The sequence below is a fragment of the Cetorhinus maximus genome, unplaced genomic scaffold (assembly GCF_964194155.1).
Source record: "Cetorhinus maximus unplaced genomic scaffold, sCetMax3.hap1.1 HAP1_SCAFFOLD_330, whole genome shotgun sequence".
Lineage (NCBI taxonomy): Eukaryota > Metazoa > Chordata > Chondrichthyes > Lamniformes > Cetorhinidae > Cetorhinus > Cetorhinus maximus.
Window position 1 is genome coordinate 190223 of NW_027596279.1, and position 21902 is coordinate 212124.

The 21902-nt window shown below is 44.7% G+C and overlaps 1 protein-coding gene, 1 non-coding gene and 1 pseudogene across 2 annotated transcripts; 2 read left to right on the plus strand and 1 right to left on the minus strand.

The window, feature by feature from the left end:
* LOC144673307 (uncharacterized) overlaps nt 1–21902 on the plus strand; it is a 173580-nt pseudogene that overhangs the window by 59885 nt on the left and 91793 nt on the right.
* Nucleotides 1509–14462, minus strand: LOC144673301 (uncharacterized). Its single transcript, XM_078535213.1, is given in 5 exon segments — nt 1509–2655; nt 2657–3105; nt 13936–14014; nt 14182–14351; nt 14445–14462. Coding segments are annotated over 5 exon segments (1740 nt in total). The 3' UTR covers nt 1509–1631.
* LOC144673312 (U4 spliceosomal RNA) lies at nt 21467–21607 on the plus strand. Its single transcript, XR_013574285.1, has one exon. It is a non-coding gene; the product is annotated as a U4 spliceosomal RNA (small nuclear RNA).

Here is a 21902-nt window from a genome sequence, read left to right on the forward strand (position 1 = left end):
AGCTGAGGGACCTGTGTGTATATGTGCCTAAGTCATTGTGGCAGGGCAGGTTGAGAGAATGGTTAATAAGTGATACAGTATCCTGGATTTTATGAATAGGGGCACAGAGTACAAGAGCAAGGAGGTTATGCTGAGCTTGTATAAGACACTAGTTAGACCTCAGCTGGATTATTGCTTACAGTTCTCGGCACTGAACTTTAGGAAGGATGTGAAGGCATTGGAGAGAGTATAGAAGACGTTTACGTGAATGGTTCCAGAGTTGAGAAACTTGAGTTATGAAGATAGATAGGAAAGGTTAGCATGGTGGCATGAGAGAAAAATGCTCAGAGGAGATTTGATGGAGGCATTCAGAATCATGAGGCGTCTGGATAGAGTCTATAGGAAGAAACTGTTCTGATTCGTGAAAGGATCAAGAATGAGAGGGCACAGATTTAAAGAAGTTATTCAAGAAGCAAAAGCGATATGTGGAGAAACTTCTTATGCAGCATTGCAATTAAATTTTGGAATGTACAGGTTGAGAATGTGGCAGAGGCAGGTTCAACTGAAGCATTCAGGAAGGAATGAGACTGTTGTCAGAAATGGGAGGACGTAAAGGTGGGAGAATGGGACTAGGTGAGTTGCTCTTTGGGAGAGCAAGTGCAAACACGATGGACCAAATGGCCTCCTTCTGCGTCATACCAATTGTGTGATGTGGTAAAAATTATTGGTTAATCCTGACATTCAATCTCTATCTCTATGTCTGTAAGAGACCAATAGACCATTGTTCTCCCAGTTTACATTCTCACAAGAAGTTCCAAATGTTTGTAGCACTGTGATCTTGTTATGTGGTCAATAACATGTTCAGTCTTCTCTGTCAATCTTGTGCAGAAGGGCTGATGTAGGTAGAATAATTTGGCCTGCAAGATTCAGTCTGTGTGAGTGATTAGAATATGATTGTGTCATAGTTCGGTGAGACCTGATCGCTTACTGAGCAAGTGAGCCAGTCTAAATGTAACTCAGGTAATCACAGCTCCTGTAGGTGATTCTCTGGTTACAATGAGATCGATAAGAAAGGAATCAGGAGCTTGCAGTCCCACCCAGCAGGGCACCAGTGGAGAGGCACTGGAGGAAGATGGTTTGGTCAATGGTGTCAAAGACTGCAGACAGGCCGAGAAGGACTGTGAGGGAGAGTTTACCTTTATCACATTCACATCAGATGTAATCTGTGACTTTGAGAAGAGCTGTTTCGATACTGTGACAGGGGCAGGAATCTTATTGCACGGATTGAAACATGGAGTTCCAAGAATGATGGGCATGGATTTGGAAGGTGACAAGGGTTTGGGAGAGGGAAGGGTGGAAAGAAATGGAGAGGTAGTTTGCAAGGACATTGGGGTCAAGGGTTGGTTTTATTGAGGAGAGAGCGATGATGGCAGATTTAAAGGAGAAGCAGAGCCCTTCAAAGGAATTAATGTGTGTTTGAGATATTAAAGAGACTCAAAATAGTGTGTTTAACACAAAACTGATTAATTTAATTTTTATTCAGAGTGAGAACCACGATGACAGGGCTGGAGTTTATTAACATCAGCAGAAACAGGCCCGAATGAACATGGCTCAGTCTGGATGTCATTAACAGCAACATCCAATCACTGCAGTTATTTGTGAACTCGCTGGTGTTTCAGCAGGTTAGCAGACTGAGTAAATCCCTTCCCACATTTGCAGCAGGTGAATGGCCTCTCCCCAGTGTGAACTCGCTGGTGTGTCAGCAGGTGGGATGACTGATTGAATCCCTTCCCACACATGGTGCAGGTGAAGTGCCTCTCCCCTGTGTGAGTGCACTTGTGTGTCTGCAGGTGGGATGACTGAGTGAATCCCTTCCCACACTCGGAGCAGGTGAACGGCCTCTCCCCAGTGTGAGTTCGCTGGTGTAAAATGAGTTGAGATGATCGCCTGAACCCAGCCCCGCAGTGAGAGCACTTGAACGGTCTCTCATCAGTATGAACAAGTTGATGGGACATCAGTTCCCCGGAACTTTTAAAGCACTTCCCACAGTCTGTGCATTTAAACGGTCTCTCATCAGTATGAATTCGTTGATGTGTCTGTAGGTGGGATGACTGAGTAAATCTCTTCCCACACTCAGAGCAGGTGAACAACTTCTCCCCAGTGTGAACCTGCTGGTGTCTCACCAGGTTGTTCGAATGGGCGAATCCTTTCCCACACTCAGAGCAGCTGAATGGCCTCCCCTCAGTGTGAGTTTGTTCATGTCTCAGCAGGCTGGATAACTGAGTGAATCCCTTCGCACACTCTGTACAGGAGAACAGTCTCTCCCCAGTGTGAATTCGCTGGTGCCTCAGCAGGGTGGATGAATCAGTGAATCCCTTCCCACACTCTTTACAGGTGAATGGCCTCTCCCCAGTGTGAGTGTGCTGGTGTATGGTGAGTTCAGATGCTCGCCTGAACCCAGTCCCACAGTGAGAGCACCTGAACGGTCTCTCGTCAGTGTGAACACGCTGGTGTGCCAGCAGGTTGGATGAGTCAGTGAATCCCCTCCCACACTCAGAGCAGGTGAACGGCTTTTCCCCAGTGTGAACCCGCTGGTGTATCACCAAGCTGGATGACTGAGTGAATCCTTTCCCACACTTGGAGCAAGTGAAAGGTCTCTCACTCGTGTGAACTCTCGTGCCTCAGCAGATTGGATGAATTAATGAATCCCTTCCCACACTCAGGGCAGGTGAATGGTCTCTCCCCAGTGTGAACTCGTTGGTGTGTAAGCAGGTTGGATGAATTAACAAATTTCTTCCCACAATCTGAGCAGGTGAACAGCCTCTTCCTGGTGTGACTGTCCCGCTGAGTTTCCAGCTGAACTGTATCAGTGAATCCCTTCCTACAATCTGCACATTTCCATGGCTTCTCCCCATTTTGACTGCATTTATGTTTTGATGGGTCTGATGATCGGCTGAAGCCTCGTCCACACACAGAACATGTGTATGGTTTCTCCCCACTGTGAATGGTGCTTTTTCCTTCCATGTCCATAAACCGATGATATTCAGAACTCGATAAATTGGGCGACTCTATCAGATCCTGTTGTGATGTTTGGTTTGAGTTTTCCGACTGCAAATCTTCCCCTTCTAATCCCCTGTGAAATTGATTTAAAACAGGAAAAAGGGAGTGAGAGAGAACCCACAGAAACACAAAGGCAGGATGACGTCTCCTCAGGGACGCAGGTTTCTGCCCTGGGTCCTCATAGGACTGAAAAGATCCACAGATCTTTGGACATAGGGGGCAGGACGTGCCACGAGGTAGCAGAATTCGGGAAGCAGAATTTGCTTCCTTTTCTTTCTTTCTCTGTCGTCGCTCTGCCTCATCAATAAGACATTGGGACTCAAAGGGTATTGCAACTTGATGGACAAATTGTCTCCATTCTGAACAATGGGAACCAGGCTCCTCCCACTCATTCAAAACCTTGCCCCCTACAAAGATGGCGGCCCCGCATGCGCCCTGCTGCACATTGCCCCCAATAAAGATGGCGGCCGATAACTGGGCCCGATTTATGGGGGTTGCGTCCCCCGCTCCGTGCAAGCGAGCGACCGCAGAGTTCAATTTTGGGGTTTTCTGATTGCACAACAAGTTTACCAATCCGCTTCGCCCACGCGCCCAAACGATCGCTCCCTCCGCCCAACTATTCTCTACCTTACCGATTACGGGTCCGAGAAGCGTCTCTCCATCGCCATTACTCACACTGCGCATGCTTCACTCCCAGCTCGGTCCCGCCCCTCATTCACTCCGATTGGTTGGAGGACCAGCCGTCCCGCTCGGTCCTCCGTTTCCGCCCCCTCTTCTTATTGGTCCGGACCTGCCGTCAATCAGCCGGGCATTGTGACGGTTCCAAATGGTGAGCGCGGCCACAGACTCAGCCTGACTTGCTGATTCTTGGCAGCATTTTCTGTTTGGGAATTAGAGCTAGAGATGGATGGTCAGTTCCGCTCTGTACGGGGGGGATTCACACTCATTTCCCTAGTGCACTGATTATCACCTTTACTTTACATGAGAAAGTCCCCGGTTCAATCCCGGCTGGAAGCTTTGTGTTTACAATTGTTACTGAGGAGGAACTAACAGTGAGTTTAGTTTCATGTCGAACAGGGGGACAGTTATTGTCTCATTCTTTAAAAGCTCCTTCATCACCTTTAAACAGGGAACGATAAGTCAGAGAAAACTGATCCACTGTGACCCTGAAACAAGATACTGATGGTGCTGGAAATCCGACCTCAAAACAGAAAATGTTGGAAACTCTCAGCAGGTCAAACAGCTTCTGTGGAGAGGGAAACGGAGTGAATGTTTCAGGTCAGTGACCTTTTATCCAAACTGGAAGGACTTAAAGATAGGGGACACCGTGTCGGGAGACGGGGGCCGCGTGTCGGGAGACGGGGAATGTATACTGTACACGTTGTTCACCTTCGTAATTCACAACAATATTCCTGATGTTCATGAGTTGCCTCACTTTCTTTCCCATTAATTCCATTTGCTGATCTATCAGTAATGGACTTGCTGCCATCTCGAACAAAACTGTTTTCACCACTAAGGCTCCGCTGGTATTTAATAGTCTTCATGACATCATCGCACTGGGACTGGATGACATCATAAGAGTCCATTGTTTCTTAATGATCCACATCAATAACAAGAAATGGCTGCAATTTCAGAAGGAATTGAAGTCAGAGGGCCCAGGAAAGATGCAAGAGAACGGTTCCCCTTCCAAGGAAAACAAACCCAACTTCACCTAACTGAAGTTCATCATCTCTCGTGAATCTTTTTTGCACACTCTCGAATGCCTCACATTCATCCTGAAGTGAGGGGCTCAGAATTGGACACAATACTGCAGTTGGGGCTAAGCCAGTGTTTTATTCAGGTTTATTCTAACTTGTTGATTTTCTACTTTATTCCCGATTCCACATGCTTTATTCACTGCTTTCTTAGTCTGCCCTGCCATCTTCAATGATTTGTGTACATATAGCCCCAGATTACGCTGCTCTAGCACCCTTTTACAATTGTACCCTTTATTTTATTTTGTCTCTCCTCGTTCTCCCTACCAAAATAAATCACTTCACACCTCTCTGAATTATATTCTACCTGCTTACATGTCTACCCATTCCTTCATCCTGTCTATGTCTTCTAGAGGTTTATCACTATGCTCCTCACTGTAAACGCAACTTGAAAATTTGGCTTCGTTTGCAAATTTTGCCCTGCACACACAAGTCTAGGGCTTTAATATGTATCAAGAAAACAGTGGTCTTAACACCGACTCCTTGTGATCCCACTCTATATTTTTCTTCAATCTGAAAAAACAACGTTTACCATGCGTGTTGTTTCCTGTCACGCATCCAATGCTGCCTCTGCCCCATGGGCTTTAACTTTGCTGACAAGCCTGTTACTTGGCGCAGTATCAAATGCTGTTTAGCAATTCATGTTCACATCAACCGTATTAACCTCATCAACATTCTCTGTTGCCTTAACAAATAACTCAAGAAATTTAGTTCAACACGATTTGGCCTGAACAGGCTTTAATGAAACCACAATTGAACAAATGACTTTATTTTGACCTAGATTCCAGCTTCTAAATGCTTTCCCACACAGAGGTTAAACAAATCAGGTAGAGTGCTTGGAATGGAAAAACGAACAATACTGCGATGCTTCAAATATGAACTAAGCAGTAAAAACTGGAAACACTCCAGCAGGTCTGGAAGAACCTATAGAGAGAGAAACAGAATTGACATTTCAGGTCCGTGAGCCAGTGAAATGGCGGAGGTGGGAAGAGGAACAGAAGGAAAGGTCTCTGAAAGGCTGCAGGGCGGGACAGATTAACTGACAAAAGATTTCATGATGTAAAGTCAAAAGAAGTGGTAATGGCTCCATTAAAAAAACAAAAGACGTGTCTAGATGAGATGCGAATGACACGATAACAGCAGTCTGAAAACAATGTGGAGAAAATGATAGAGAAATGAGAAAGGAAAACAAATACTTAAAGAAACAAGAAACAAATGGAGGCAGCGATTATGATAGAAAATTGTTGAAGTCAATTTGATTCCAGAAGTCTGTGAAGTGTCTTCTTTTGACCTGGTAATGAACTGTTACATTTCTATATATTCTCAGGTCAGATAAAAGGTCACAAAGCTGTCATGTTAACTCTGTTTCTCTCTCCACAGGTGAAGGCCTGACCTGCTGAGGAATTCCAGCACTTTCAGATTCATGTCAGGATTGTAGACTGTGAGTATTTTTAAAGGTATTGTCCCAAATTAATTTACCACATCGACAACAAAAGTCTCGGCCTCATGAAACTCCAGTCTCATTGTTTTATATTCGGGTCTAGGGATAACGTTCATTGTTTATATTCGGGTCTGGGGGATAATGTTCACTGTTTTATATTCGGGGCTGGGGATAATGTTCACTGTTTTATATTCGGGTCTGGGGCATAATGTTCACTGTTTTATATTCGGGTCTGGGGGGATAATGTTCACTGTTTTATATTCGGGTCTGGGGGATAATGTTCACTGTTTTCTATTCGGGTCTGGGGGATAATGTTCACTGTTTTATATTCGGGTCTGGGGGATAATGTTCACTGTTTTATATTCGGGTCTGGGGAATAATGTTCACTGTTTTATATTCGGGTCTGGGGGATAATGTTCACTATTTTATACTCGGGTCTGGGGATAATGTTCACTGTTTTATATTCGGGTCTGGGGGATAATATTCACTGTTTTATATTCGGGTCCGGGTGATAATGTTCACTATTTTATATTCGGGTCTGGGGGATAATGTTCACTGATTTATATTCGGGTCTGGAGGATAATGTTCACTGTTTTATATTCGGGTCTGGGGATAATGTTCACTGTTTTATATTCAGATCTGGGGATAATGTTCACTGTTTCACATTCGGGTCTGGGGGACAATGTTCGTTCTTTTATATTCGGGTCTGGTGCGGATTAAAATGAGGAGCCTCTTCAATTGAGGACAGTAACTGCATTTTTGGTATGACTTTAAACAAAATGAACTATCCAGGTTTGAGGGACAAACATTTTCCGATTTAGAGCAGTCAGTTTAGGCGAGCTTGAATCTAAATCCTTCAATTCTGTAAATTTAAACTAAGACCAGACAAACAGGAAGTTGCTGATGGTTAAAGGGGCCGGGATGGTGTTGGGGGGAGGTGTCCAGAGGAAGTCTGACACACGCACTGCACAGGGTGAGTAGAGGAAATGGAGGAATTACTTGATTAAACAGGGAGCCAGGGACAATAGCGGAAGGCGGGAATCACTGGGAATGGAGCAGCGGGATAAAGACACCTCAGGCAATTATTGAATGGTTACAGCACAGATGGAGGCCGTTCGGCCCGTCCTGTCTGTGTTGTTCACTGAAGGAACAATTTTCCTAGTGCCACCTCAGGGCTATGGGACAAGTGCTGGAAAATGGGATTGTAATAGATAGGTGTTGATGGCCGGCACGGACACGATGGGATGAAGGGCCTGTTTCTGTGTTGTACAACTCTGATTCTATGACTTCCCTCCCTTTGCCCCGTAGCCCTGGGATTAAACAAGTCTTAAGCAAGACTTGTGTGAAACAAAGTGTTTAGGCGATGGGGTAGAAGCAATAAAGAATAACAACCTTTTCACACAGTGAATCGGGGACGGGGTGCAGGATAATGTAACTGTGCAGGTCACTGAGGATCCCCAAAGCCCATCAGCCGTCTGTATGCTGTATATAGAGGGCCCTGGGGGAAGGGGGAATGGAACCATTTGGGACACTGCACAAGGCGGGATGTCACCCCTCCTCCACTCCCCTGGTTACACAAATGACTCACCTTGGACTGTCCCACACCTGGGCCGGGCGGGGTCAAGGTGCAGGAAGCTGCAAGCTGGTAGATTGAGCTGTGAACTAGGTGGAGTTGAGGGCTTTGAGTGACAGGTCTGGGGCTATATCAGTATGTGTTCATAGTGACAACAGACCATTTAGATGCTCTCTCTGTTGGACTGGGTTCAGGCAATCACTTAATCTCACTGTGCACCAGCGAATTCACACTGAGGAGAGGCCATTCACCTGCTCCAAGTGTGGAAGTCGATTCGCTAGTTCTTCCACCCTGCTGAAACACCTGTTTAGGCTGTGACAAGAGCTTTAAAAACCCACATTCATTGATGGTTCACCAGTGCATTCACTCCGTTCCACTCCATTCATCTGCTCTCACTGCAGGAAGAGGTTCAGGTGATTGTCCATCCTGCTGCAACACCTGTGAGTTCACACTGGGGAGAGGTCATTCACTGGCTCCATGTGTGGGGAGGGATTCAGACTGATGGAAGATCTTTTAAATGTGTAGATTGTGGAAAGAGTTATAAAAGTTCTGTGGAGCTGATGTTCCATCAACGTGTTCACACTGACCAGAGCCTGTTCAAGTGCTCTCACTGTGGGACTGGGTTCAAGTGATCATGTGAACTCAGTGTTCACCAGCGCACTCACACTGGGGAGGAGACCATTCATTTGTTCTGTGTGGGAGAGATTCACTCCGTCATCCCACCTCCATACACATTAGTTGTGAAGAGGAGTCATACCGACTTGAAACGTTAACTCTGTTTCTCTCTCCACAGATGCTGCCAGACCTGCTGAGCTTTTCCAGCATTTTCTGTTTCTAATTTTAGATTTCCAACATGTGCAGTATTTTGCTTTCATCTATACACATCGACTTGTTTACATAGGTCAGAAAGCTTTTCAAAGGTCTGACCATGAGCCAAGATTTAAAAGCAAAATGGGTGCTGAGACACAAACACATTCACACTGGGGAGAGGCTGTTCACCTGCTATGTGTGTGGGAGGAGATTCACTCAGTCATCTCACCTATTGACACCCCAGCGAGTTCACAAGCGGCTGCAGGAATTGGATTCTGCTGTTATTGCTGCTGTTAACCACATCCAGGACTGAACCATTCTGACAGTTGGAGTTTGTTTCTGCTGATGTTCATAAACCCTGTAACTGGACTGAAGTTTAATATTCTGGATAAATGTGAAATAAATCAGGTTTATTTTAAACACGTTGTGGATTTTTGCCTTTCCCACCTGGGTGTTTAACATCACCTGGCTGGAGCTTAGAAAGGACAATCTGGGTCGTGGATCATACAGCAGGAACAGAACTTCAGCCTGATCACAGTCCTTCAGGGTCACACTGAGAGGGACAAACAGCACTTTGCTCTTTCTCCTCTCTCTTCACTTACAGCAAAGCCCCCGTGTGGGTTAATCCTGAGGTGTGTAAGAAATGTGTCCCAGCTGCTCTCTTCCCCATAGTTCGGAGCTCCTGGACCCAGAACAGGAGGCTCCTTTACAACTGTGTTTAGAGTCAGGAGGAACAATGGTGAATGCTGGAAACGTGCTGTCAAATCAGAGGTTGGTGTAAAACTGTGATCTGTTTCTGACTGAAAGGGAAAATCAGGTTTAAATTTCCAGTCTGAAAATTACTGTGCTAATTATTCTATGAAGATTTACTGTGTTTGTGACAGACCAAAATCGATTACTTTAAGGCAGAATTAAACCCATTTGAAATAAATTTGCAAAATTCTGTACTAAAATAGCAGGTAGATGATTTCAGAGGTACCTGTTAACTGCTGGGAGAATTATACAACAGATAAAGAAAGACCTGGAGCACATTTCCTGGAGTTCCCTGTTTTATTGATGTGTGTTAGACACCAGGATAACTAAAAATACTCAACCCTGAACATCCATGTGGTTGCGACCCTCAAAGTTACTCTGGAATCACTCCCGCTGTGTAGCTCCAGCACTGACCCTGCTGCAGGTTGGAGGCTCGGGGAGTGGGCCCTCCAGGAGTGGATTGGGAGAAAGCAGTGTTTCAGTATCCTGACTAATATACGGTGAGGAACCAGAGGAATCCTTACTGAGGAACTGTCTGGGGCTTTACCTCTCAGTGTAGGTCTAGGGGTGAATGATTCCTGACTCCCTGAACTGTCTGACACTGAACCCCGTTTGGAACAAGATGAATTCAGTGTCCAGGAGAACTGGGACAAATATCACCCACAATTGAGGGAGAGAAAAGCAGCCATTAGAGAAGAGATCTTTGGGAAAGAAGATGGTGAACAATTGTGGAAATAACAGCAAAGCTTTCCCAGCTCCATCAGGAGTGGGAAGATGGTTAAACGTAATTTTGAAACACTGAAAAACAGTTGAGGACAGATTGAAACAGATTGCCAGGCTATGACAGAACTGTTAAATGACTGTTTCACATCAGTCTGCATTCCTGTGGATGATGCTCAAATTCCAGCTGTGGGATGTGCTGTCGTCAATAACATCATCAATATTAAAATAGAAAGGGATTGTCACCCTGGAGAAAATAGGGAATATCAAACTAGATGGTGCTACAGGTCCAGATGATGTCCACCCAAGGGGGTTTAAAGAGATGGAACGGGTGCCCTGTGAGCCTCTTTTCCGTATCTTCAACAGCTCAATAGAGTCAGCGATTGTTCTCTGAGATCGGAAAGTAGCTCATGGTGTTCCCACTTTCCAAATCAGGGAAAAATCAGAGCCAGGGAATGACAAGCCCATCAGTGTGGCCACGATCACAGGGAAGATGCTTGAAGGTTTCTGATTCTGTTTCTGATCACTGGGGGTGAGAAGGATCCATTCGAGATCCTCAACATGGATTCCGGGAAAGAATGTCACGCCTTAGAAACCTGTTTGTGTTTTGTGAAGAAGTTGCTGTGCTGGTGGATGAGGGGAATCAGGTTGACATTGTCTATCTCAGGGTGTAATCCAACACAAGCATCTTGTATTTACACAGAGGGTTGTGGGGCTGGAGGAGGTTACAGAGATGCTGAGGATCCATTTGACATTGTCTATCTCAGGGGTGTCAAACTCCTTTTCCATGGTGGCTCTGATCCGACATCCTGGCACTGGGTGAGGGCCACATTCAGCAGAAGTTATTAAAATGAAACAAGATACTGATAAACTTTATTAGCATTCACTGACATCACGATTTTATTTACTGCTTCTGCTGCTCCCGATACCTGGCACCTCTTCACTTGACCCATCACATCAACACTTGGAGCAAATGACTGGGCTGAGGTTTGTCTCGGATAAAAACATGAGGACCTCTTGTCAGCACAGAATCAGAGAAATTTACAGCACAGAGGAGGCCATTCAGCCCATCATGTCTGTACTGGCTGAAAATGAGCTATCCAGTCCAATCCCACTATCCAGCTCTTGGTCTGTAGTCCTGTATGTTACAGCACGACTGGTGCATAACCCAGTACTTTTTAAATGTGAGTATTTCTGCCTCTACCACCCTTTCAGATAGTGATTTAAAATTCCCCAGCACCCTCTAAGTGAAAACATTACTCAACTCCCCTCTAATCTTCCCACCAATTACTTTAAATCTCAGCCCCCTGGTTACTGGCCTCTCTGTTAATGAAATAGGTCCTTCCTACCCACTTTATCTGGGACCCTCATCATTTTATACACATCAATTAAATCTCCCCTCAGCATCCTCTATTCCAAAGAAAACAACACCCGCCTCTCCAAATCCTCCTCAGGGTTAAAATTCACCAGTCCCGGCATCATCCAGATAAATCTTTTCTGTGCCCTCTCCAGTGTGATCACATCCTTCCTGTAAAGTGCTGATTAGAACTGGACTGTGCTCTAACTAGTGTTTTTTATAGCTCCAGAATAACCACGCTCTCACCTTCCATTAACTTCAATGTGAAGGAAACTCACAGCTGGAACCTGTCAGCATTTTAAAGATATTTACAAATTTTCGAGGGTTCCTTACAGTTGGGATCTTCCTCTGTTCTGTCCACTCGAGGTGTTAGATAACAGACTTTCTCCTGTGAATATCGAGCTGGAGTTTTGGGTCATGAGGTGTTTCCTTGTTCATCTTGTTGACTCTAAATATTGAATTGTGTGGTTTCAGACACCAGGTAATCAAGCTGACAACAGATTGTCTCACACTGACTTTATTAACAGCACTGCAATCATACAGATAGAGTATAGTTCCCCGATCCAGAATAGGGATAATCATAGAATCTTTACAGTGCAGGAGGCCATTCGGCCCATTGAGTCTGCACTGGCTCTCTGAAACAGCATTCCACCTAGTCCCACTCCCCTGCCTTATCCCGTAACCTTGGACATTCTCTCTTTTCAGGTAGCAATCCAGCTCCCTTCTGAATCCCTCAATCGAACCTGCCTCTACTGCCCTTCCAGGAAGTTCGTACCAGACTTCAACCACCCTGTGGGTGAAAAAATGTTCCCTCACATCACATTTAGGGAGGGAACTTAAAAGCTTCACATCAAGGCACAGCCACCAATGATGGAGTAATTATAATTTTGGGTGTTCGAGACGGCAGAATGAGAGGAGCGCAGAGGGTCATGTGACTGGAGATTACAGAGATAGGGAGTGACGAGGCCATGGAGGGATTTGAAACTGAGGATACAAATTTTAAAATTGAGGCAAAATTGACCAGGAGCCAATGTCGGTCAATGAGCACAGGGGTGATGAGTGAATGGAACTTGGTGTGAGAAAGCTCACAGTCAGCAGAGTTTGGATGATCTCATGTTTCCGTGTGGGGATGGGGTGAATGTGAGAGGCCAGCCAGGAATGTATTGGAATCATCAAGTCTAAAGGTAACATGGATGAGGGTTTGAGCAGCAGATGAGCTGGGGGTGGGGTGGAGACAGGCGACGTTGTGGAGATCGAAATATCTGGTATTAGTGATGGTGTGGATATGTGGTCAGAAACTCATCTTGGAGTCAAATATGACACCAAGATTGTGAACAGTGTGGTTCAGCCTCAGACAGTTCCCAGGGAGAGGGATGGACTCGGTAGTTAGGGAACGGAATTTGTAGTGGTGACCGAAGACAATGGCTTTGGTCTTCCTGATTTTTAATTGAGGAAATTTCTGCTCATCCAGTACTGGATATGAGATAAGCAGTTTGATAATTTAGTAACAGTTGGATGATGTCACCGAGTGGCAGCCTGAAGATGAGAAATAGGAGTGGCCAAGGATAGATCCTTGGGGACACCAAGTACAAGGACTTTGGAGACGAATGGGAGGTTGGAGATGGGGTGGTAGTTTACAATGACAATTGTGGAAAAAGTTTTTTTTCAGGATGGGTGATGATGGTGGATTTAAAGGTGAGGGGAACAGTACCAGGAGAGAGACAGAACCATTAGCTGATATTGTTGAGATGGAGAAGTTGGATGGTCAACAGTTTAATGTGAATAGGGTTATGGGAACAGAGGTGGGTCTCATGGACAAGATGAGCACTGAGAGGGCATGAGGGGAGATGGGAGAGAAACTGGAGAAAGATGTGGGTTCAGGGCTCGGACAAGGAGGACTTTAGAGACAGTTTGTCCTGGTGGGTTAGTGGAAGGGAGGGAAGCAGCAGAGGCAGCTGATCAGATTGTCTCAATCTTAGTGACAAAGAAGCTCCATGAGCTCCTCACACTTGTTGTTGGAGGTGAGGATGGAGGAGACAGGGGAGAGGGAGAGTCCTTTAGAAGGAACTAATTTGTGTTTGAGATATTAACAAGATTCACCAGACAGTGTGTTTTACACAAAGCTAATTTATTTGACTTTTATCCAGAATATTAACACCTATAACTGGGCTGGAATTTATTAGCATCAGCAGAAATACTCCCCAATGAAAATCGTTCAGTCCCGGGTGGTGTTAACAGGAAAATCCCATCATTGTATTTACTTGTGATCTTAAAAAGACTCAATATTGTGTGTGTAATACAAAGCTGATTTATTTGACTTTTGTCCAGAACATTAATGCCTAGAACTTGACATTAATGCCTAGAAATTAACATCAGAGAAACAGACCCTAATAAACATCGTTCACTCCTGAATATAATTAACAGTAAAATCCAATCACTGTCTTTATGTGTGAACCCGCTGGTGTATCAGTAGGTAGGATGACTGAGTGAATCCCTTCCCACACTGGGAGCAGGTGAACGGTCTCTCCCCAGTGTGAATGCGCTGGTGTGCAGTGAGATGAGATGCTCGCCTGAACCCAGCCCCACAGTGAGAGCACCTGAACGGTCTCTCGTCAGTGTGAACACGTTGATGACACATCAGTTCCCTGGAACTTTTGAAACACTTCCACAGTCTGGACGTTTAAACGGTCTCTTGTCAGTGTGAACTCGCTGGTGTCTCAGCAGATTAGATGAGTGAGTGAATCCCTTCCCACACTGGGAGCAGGTGAATGGTCTCTCCCCAGTGTGAACCCGCTGATGTGTCAACAGGTGCGATAACTGAGTGAATCCATTCCCACACTGGGAGCAGGTGAATGGTCTCTCCCCAGTGTGAACTCGCCGGTGTAGATGAGTTGAGATGCTCGCCTGAACCCGGTCCCACAGTGAGAGCACCTGAACGTTCGCTCGTCAGTGTAAACACTTTGATGACACATCAGTTCCCTGGAACTTTTGTAACACTTCCCGCAGTCTGGGCATTTAAACGGTCTCTCATCAGTGTGAACTCGCTGGTGTCTCAGCAGATTAGTTAAGTGAGTGAATCCCTTCCCACATTGGGAGCAGGTGAACGGCCTCTTCCCAGTATGAACTCGCTGGTGTCCAGTGAGTTGAGATGCTCGCCTGAACCCAGTTCCACAGTGAGAGCACCTGAATGGTCTCTCGTCAGTGTGAACACGTTGATGGGACATCAGTCCCCAGAACTTTTAAAGCACGTCCCGCAGTCTGAGCATTTAAAAGGTCTCTCGTCAGTGTGAACTCGCTGGTGTTTCAGCAGGTTGGATGACTGATTGAATCCCTTTCCACACTCGGAGCAAGTGAACGGTCTCTCCCCAGTGTGGATTCATTGGTGTTGCAACAGGTCGGATGAGTGAATGAATCCCTTCCCACATTCGGATCAAGTCTCTCCCCAGTGTGAATTCGCTGGTGTGTCAGCAGGTTGCACGATCGAGTGAATCCCTTCCCACACTCGGAGCAGGTGAACGGTCTCTCCCCAGTGTGAGTGCGCCAATGAGTTTCCAGCTCAGATGGGCATCTGAATCCCTCTTCACAGCCTCCACATTTCCATGGTTTCTCCCCACTTTGAACAGTGCTTTTTCCCTTCATGTTCAAAATCAGTTTACGATAAATTGGGTGACTCCTTCAGATCCTGATGTGATGTTTGGTTTCAGTTTCCCGACTGCAAATCCTCCCCTTCTAATCCCCTGTGAAATTGATTTAAAACAGAAAAAAGGGAGTGAGAGAGAACCCACAAAAACACAAAGGCAGGTTGTGAAATTGAGCTGAATGAATCTGGGAATTTGTGGGGCCGGCACGAGGAAAAAGTGACCACGAAAACTGCTGGATTGTCATAAAAACCCAACTGGTTCACTAATGTCCATCAGGGAAGGGAACCTGCCACCTGGTCTGGGTCTACACAAGACTCTGTCCTCCTTAAGATAACAGATAGGAACTGGAATAAACCATACGGTTCATTAAGCTGCTCCACCATTCGAAATGAGCATGGCTGATCCTGGGCTTCAACTCCACTGTCTGAGAGAGAAAGAAAAGAAGAGAAGGGGGTAGTAGAAGCGGAGGTAAAGAAGACGGACTTAATAGAGCTACATCTCACTGCATAAGTGTGAGGTTATCCATTTTGGTCGGAAGAATGAAAAGGCGACATTATTTAAATGGAGAGAAACTTCAGAATGCACCAGTGCAAAGGGATCTGGGTGTCCTCGTGCATGAATCGCTGAAAGCTAGTATGCAGGTACTGCAGGCAATAAGGAAGGCAATTGGAATTTTGTAATTTATTGCTAAAGGAATAGAGTATAAAAATAGGGAAGTTGCTGCAACGGTACAAGGCATTGGTGAGACCGCACCTGGAGTACTGTGCACAGTTTTGGTTCCCTTACTTGAGGAAGGATGTAGTTGCATTGGAGGAGGCTCAGAGGAGGTTCACTAGATTGATTCCAGAGATGTGGGGCTTGTTTAATGAGGGGAGATTGAGCAGTTTATATCTGTACTCGCTAGAGTTTAGAAATATGAGAGGAGATCTAATTGAGGAAAATAAGATGCTAAAGGAGACAGACAAAGTAGACGTGGAGCGGATGTTTCCCCTTGTGGGGCATTCTGGAATGAGAGGCCATAGTTTTAGGCTAAGGGGTGGTAGATTTAAATCAGAGATAAGTAGGAATTGCTTTTCTCAAAATCTGTGGAATTCACTGCCTCAGAGTGTAGTGGATAAATTTAAGGAGGAGATAGATAGATTTTTAATTAGTAACGGTTTGAAAGGTTATGGGGAGATGTTGGGAAATTGGAGTTGAGGCCGAAAGATCAGCCATGATGGTAATGAATGGTGGGGCAGGCCCGAGGGGCTGAATTGCCTACTCCTGCTTCTAGTTCTTATGTTCTTATTCAAGAGTCAAGCCTGGTACAGAATTTTTTTTTCTAATTATTTGATGGGATGTGGGATATGGCTTGGTCAGCATTTATTACCCATCCTTATTTGCCCCTGAGAAGGTGGTGTTGAGCTGCCTTCTTGAACCACTGGCAGCTCAGCCTCACCTTCTCAATGCACATTGTCCTCGGGGAGTCAGGCATTCCCCAGTCACGTGCTCAGCCCTGGCTCCCCACTCTCATTCTCTTCCGCCTTTGTCATCCAGCCCAAGCCCCGCCCACTCCATGATGTCACCGATATGGCCGCACATGCGCCCTGCTCCACGCTGAAACAAGATAGCGGCCGTTAAACCGGTCCCGGGGAAACAGCGGCTCCGGAGATTCGCAGCACTGGACAGAAACGGCCCAGGAGTTTCTTGTTCGCGGCTTGTGGCCTACACCGGGGGTTTCTGAAGCCTTCACGCCCATCCATCGTCGCTAACATTACCTCCGCTTCGCCGCGTCCTCACCTCCTAAAATCCAACAACCAAGCGTCTGTCCATAACAACAACAAAAATACCTGGAAAAACTCAGCAGCTCTGGCAGCATCTGTGGAGAGGAACACAGTTAACGTTTCGAGTCCGTATGACTCTTCAACAGAACTAAGGAAAAATAGAAAAGAGGTGAAATATAAGCTGGTTTAAGGGGTGGGGGGGCGGAGAGACAGGTAGAGCTGGATAGAGGGCCAGTGATAGGTGGAGATAACCAAAAAATGTCATAGACAAAAGGAAAAAGAGGTGTTGACGGTGGTGATATTATCTAAGAAATGTAATAATAGGTGACATTAAGGGTAGAAAGCAGGATGAGCAAGGTACAGATAGGGCTATCTGTGGGCGTGGGGGGGAAGGGATCGAAATAGGCTAAAAGGTAGAAGTAAAACAATGGGTGGAAATACATTTAAAAATAATGGAAATAAGTGGAAAGAGAAAAATCTATATAAATTATTGGGAAAAAGGGGGATCGGAAAGGGGGTGGGGATGGAGGAGAGAGTTCATGATTTAAAATTGATGAACTCAATATTCAGAACAGAAGGCAGTAAAGTGCCTAGTCGGAAGATGAGGTGCTGTTCCTCCAGTTTGCGTTGAGCTTCACTGGAACAATGCAGCAAGCCAAGGGCGGACATGTGGGCATGAAAGCAGGGTGGTGTGTTGAAATGGCAAGCGACAGGGAGGTATGGGTCATGCTTGCGGACAGACTGAAGGTGATCGGCAAAGCGGTCACCCAGTCTGCATTTGGTCTCTACAATGTAGAGGAAACCGCATTGGGAGCAACGAATGCAGTAGACTAAATTGAGGGAAGTGCAAATGAAGCACTGCTTCACTTGAAAGGATTATTTGGGCCCTTGGATGGTGAGCAGGGGGGAATTAAAGGGGCAGGTCTTGTTTTATCTCTACCTTTTAGCCTATTTCGATCCCCCCCTCCCGCACCCCACCCCTACAAGGGCTATCTGTACTTTGTTCGTCCTGCTTTCTACCCTTAATGTCCCCATTATCACATTTATCAGCTAATATCACCGTCAACACCTCTTTGTCCTTTTGCCTATGACATCTTTTGACTATCTCCACCTATTACTGGCCCTCTATCCAGCTCTACCCGTCCCACCACCCCTTAAACCAGCTTATATTTTCTATTTTTCCTTAGTTCTGATGAAGAGTCATTCAGACTCGAAACGTTAACTGTATTCCTCTCCGCAGATGCTGTCAGACCTGCTGAGTTTTTCCAGGTATTTTTGTTTTTGCTCTAGATTTCCAGCATCCGCGGTATTTTGCTTTTATCTTAGAAATCAACAATATTCTCTCCTCCTGTCACCTAGACCAGGATAACCGCGCATGCGCCCTGCTGCACATTGCCCCCTATTAAGATGGCGGCCGTTACCCCGGGCCTGACGAAGTGAGAAATCCAGACTTTCTCGGCCCGTTCTCTGTAAACACAAGACCGGTACCTTGTTCTTTGGGGTCTGCGGCCTGCACTGTGTCTTTATGAAGCCTCCCTGCCCACTCCGCCAGCTCCATTCCTCCTCACACACCCACTAACTCTGTTAGTTTGCTCCACGCCACATTCTCTAACCCGCGCTGAGCAGCTTCAGTCCCAGACCAGCACTGCGCATGCTCGTGAAAAGACCACAATGCGCATGCTCCAAGCACACACCGTCATGCGCATGTGCGGGGAGCTGCTGTAATGAGAATAGGGCACATTCTGTACCGCAGTGAATGCTGGGTGACCACTCCGCCATTGAAGGGTAACGTTGTAGAATGAAACTGAAGTCCAGTAATCAGAATACAGTGGGTGCCATCGGGACAAGCTATAAAGTCTTCGAATCAATTGATACAGCAACTAAAATGCTCTGGGCTCTACCCTAATTCCATCATGGATGTTATGAGGAGCAGAACAAATACCCTGCAGTTAGATCCGAACTCGATGGAGTCTCAGCATATGGATTATTTTTCACCATACATGGTTCATTTTAACCCTGCCAACAGGAATGCTCTGACGGTGGATTAAATCCTTTGAATTTTAAAGTTGGTGTGTTTACTGCTTTGCAAACCGAATAAATCCCTTCGCACATGTGAAATATCTGGATGGTCTCTGGATGTGACTGTGTTCCTGTGTCAGTAATTGGATCAATGGAATGAATCCATTTGCATTTTCAGCTTGTGCACATGAGCTTACTTAGACATTTTCAGCTGAAAAATGGATCTCAAACCTTATGGCTTCCACATACTTAGCACTAATTAGTTAAAGAAAATCAAAATGCTGCAGATGCTGGCTTTCTGAAATAAAAAAAAGGCAGAAAATGCTGGAATTCTCTGCAGGTCTGGCTGCGCCTCTCGAGAGAAAAACATAGCTTTTAGCGGATTAGTGGGTCTGTGAGATTAGGACTAATTCTTTTGTGGAATCTCAACATAGACTTGTTGGAGGTGACAGTCTGTTTCTGTTTGGTAATATTTCTGAAACTTTTGGATGTCAAAAACGCATCAATGGATAAATGGCAGCATGAAATATTGGGTACAGTCGATGAAGCTTCACTAATAAATTGGCCTCCCACTATTGTGAGAACCCATTTATCATTCACATTAATTGGGACAGCCTTTGGTAAACTGAGATGTCATGGGAATGTGTTAATTATTAATATCACCTATGGTGATTTCAGGTTAAATTACCACCAGGAAATCAGTTACTTAGCGAATTTTTAAAAATTCTTATTTTATTTATTTTACTTATCTAATTTATTGTTATTTATCAGTCATATATAGGCCAGACCAGGTGAGGATGGCAAATTTCCTTCCCTAAAGACATGAGTAATCAGATGTGTTTTTACGAAAACTGATGATGGTCTCATTCCTTGTGATTGCAGATTTATTAATTGAATTTAAATTCCACCAGCTGCCGTGGTGTGATTTGAACCTGTGTCCTCGGAGCATGAGCCTGGGCCTCTGGATTACTCGTACAGATGTCTCGGCTTTAGAAAGATAGCTCATCCTGAAAACAGCCCCAACTTTGCATTCAAAATAAGAAAACGAACACTAGGTGGTTATTGCACCAATAAAACAGACCAGCATTTAACTTCACAAAAATGTATAAAGTATTGGAGCCAGTGTCCATAAGTTACACGTCAAACATCACACAAAAAATGTCACAATGTGTTACTCATACAAAATCTTAAAAAAAAACAATTCCAGCTACTGACCTGATATTTACAAACAGTTACAACTATCATCTTAGTTGGATTTCTCTATTTAGAGCAGTGATCTAAACTCAGAGTTTAACAGTTAAATGTTACAAATGTGCCGCAGCCTTCAGAGGACACGTGCGCAATAATTAAGAATATCCAGTTAAGATGGGATGGAAGTCACTTCCATTTAATAAAATGTCTTCCTTTGGATTGTATGAAGTCTGCTTAGCAAAACAAAATCCCCTAATGCTGAAAGGGTGTGAATATAAAGTTCGAGGTTGCTGAATTAAATTTGATTGCTTTCTTTCTCGGCTGGAGTCTTCAAAAGATGTGTTGGAAAACACAGGTGGAGCAGCGCACACAGGTTAAAAAGTCAATTAAATAGAAGTGTATTATATCAGCACATGAATAAATATCATGTTTCAGTATCTTTTAAGTGAACATTTTGCTTTCATTTCTCCACTTAATATATTTGAGCCAAGTTTAATTATTGGCTCTGAAAGATTGTATCATAATTAAGTCCTCTCTAACAGCACTGCGTGTGTTCCTACACCACAAGGACTGCAGCTGTTCAAGAAGGCAGCTCACTACGACCTTCTCAAGGGTAAGTAGGGATTGGCAATAAATGCTGTCTCACATTCTGTGCGTGGATACACAAAACTGAAAAAACTACTAATCACAAATTGAAAACAAGCCTGGGATCAATTGAAATACAGATCTGTAAAAATAATAATTGCAGAAGATGAATCTTGAAATTTAAAAGTAAAAAAACAAGGCTGGAAGCACTCAGCAGCTGAGGCTGCATGATTCATCAGAACCGCTCTGTCCAGTTCCCAACAATGTATCAACATGAAGCAGAAAACTCTCTTCTCCCTGCTCCTACTCCTCCTCATTGAGTCTGAACTGGTTACAATGTGTCAACATGAAGCAGAAAACTCTCTTCTCCCTCCTCGTAATCCCCCTCATTGAGTCTGAACTGGGTACAATACACAAGGAGCCATTACTGTGTCCAGAGTTTTCTAAAATTATTATTTATAAATAACGTTCAAAGTTGTGTTACTATTAGTTATATTAGAGCGGATTAACACAACCGTTTAAACTACCCTCTGGGGAGCTTGGACACGTGCTCCCTGCAGACAGGGCATCATTTCACTTCACAAAGTATCATAGGGAGGATTAGAATATTCCCATCACATAAACCTTTCCTTCTCATTTCAACTTTCTGGCTGATAAATAATGTTTCAATCTGCTGATATAATTTTGGAAAATAAGTTATAACTGATAAACTCAATCCCAGGCGAGAATGTGCAATGTGCTGAAATCAATTCATTTTGCTCACCACAAGTGTGAACAGTATGCGTTTGCTAGACCACCACATGTCCAGGGTGACTCTATTAGCTTTGTGCAGCGGCATTATTGTAGCTAATGAGGTTTAACTGAGGTGTGATTATTGCTTATTGAAAATTTTTCCCAATACCCCGCTATGGTAACTTGTAACAAAATCACTATTAGCAATTTTTGGTAGTCTCTTTGGAGACTGTTTACATATGTGAAAAGATAGTGAAATAAACCCAGAGGATTCTGTTAAAATTCAGCAGGCAAGGCAGCATCTGTGAAGAGCTGAGTTTTCAGTATTTATTGATTGTGTTGATTGAACTTTGTCAGTGCTGTGGTTACTAACGCTGGCTAGACATATTCATGAATTTGATTCTGTAACACTTGTATCACTAAATATTTTCTCACCATTTACACGTTGCTGCGTTTACCTGAGTGAGGATTCAGCGGTAGTGTTGCTACTTTCTTTGATTTATGAATCTGTCCCCCTGCTGCCA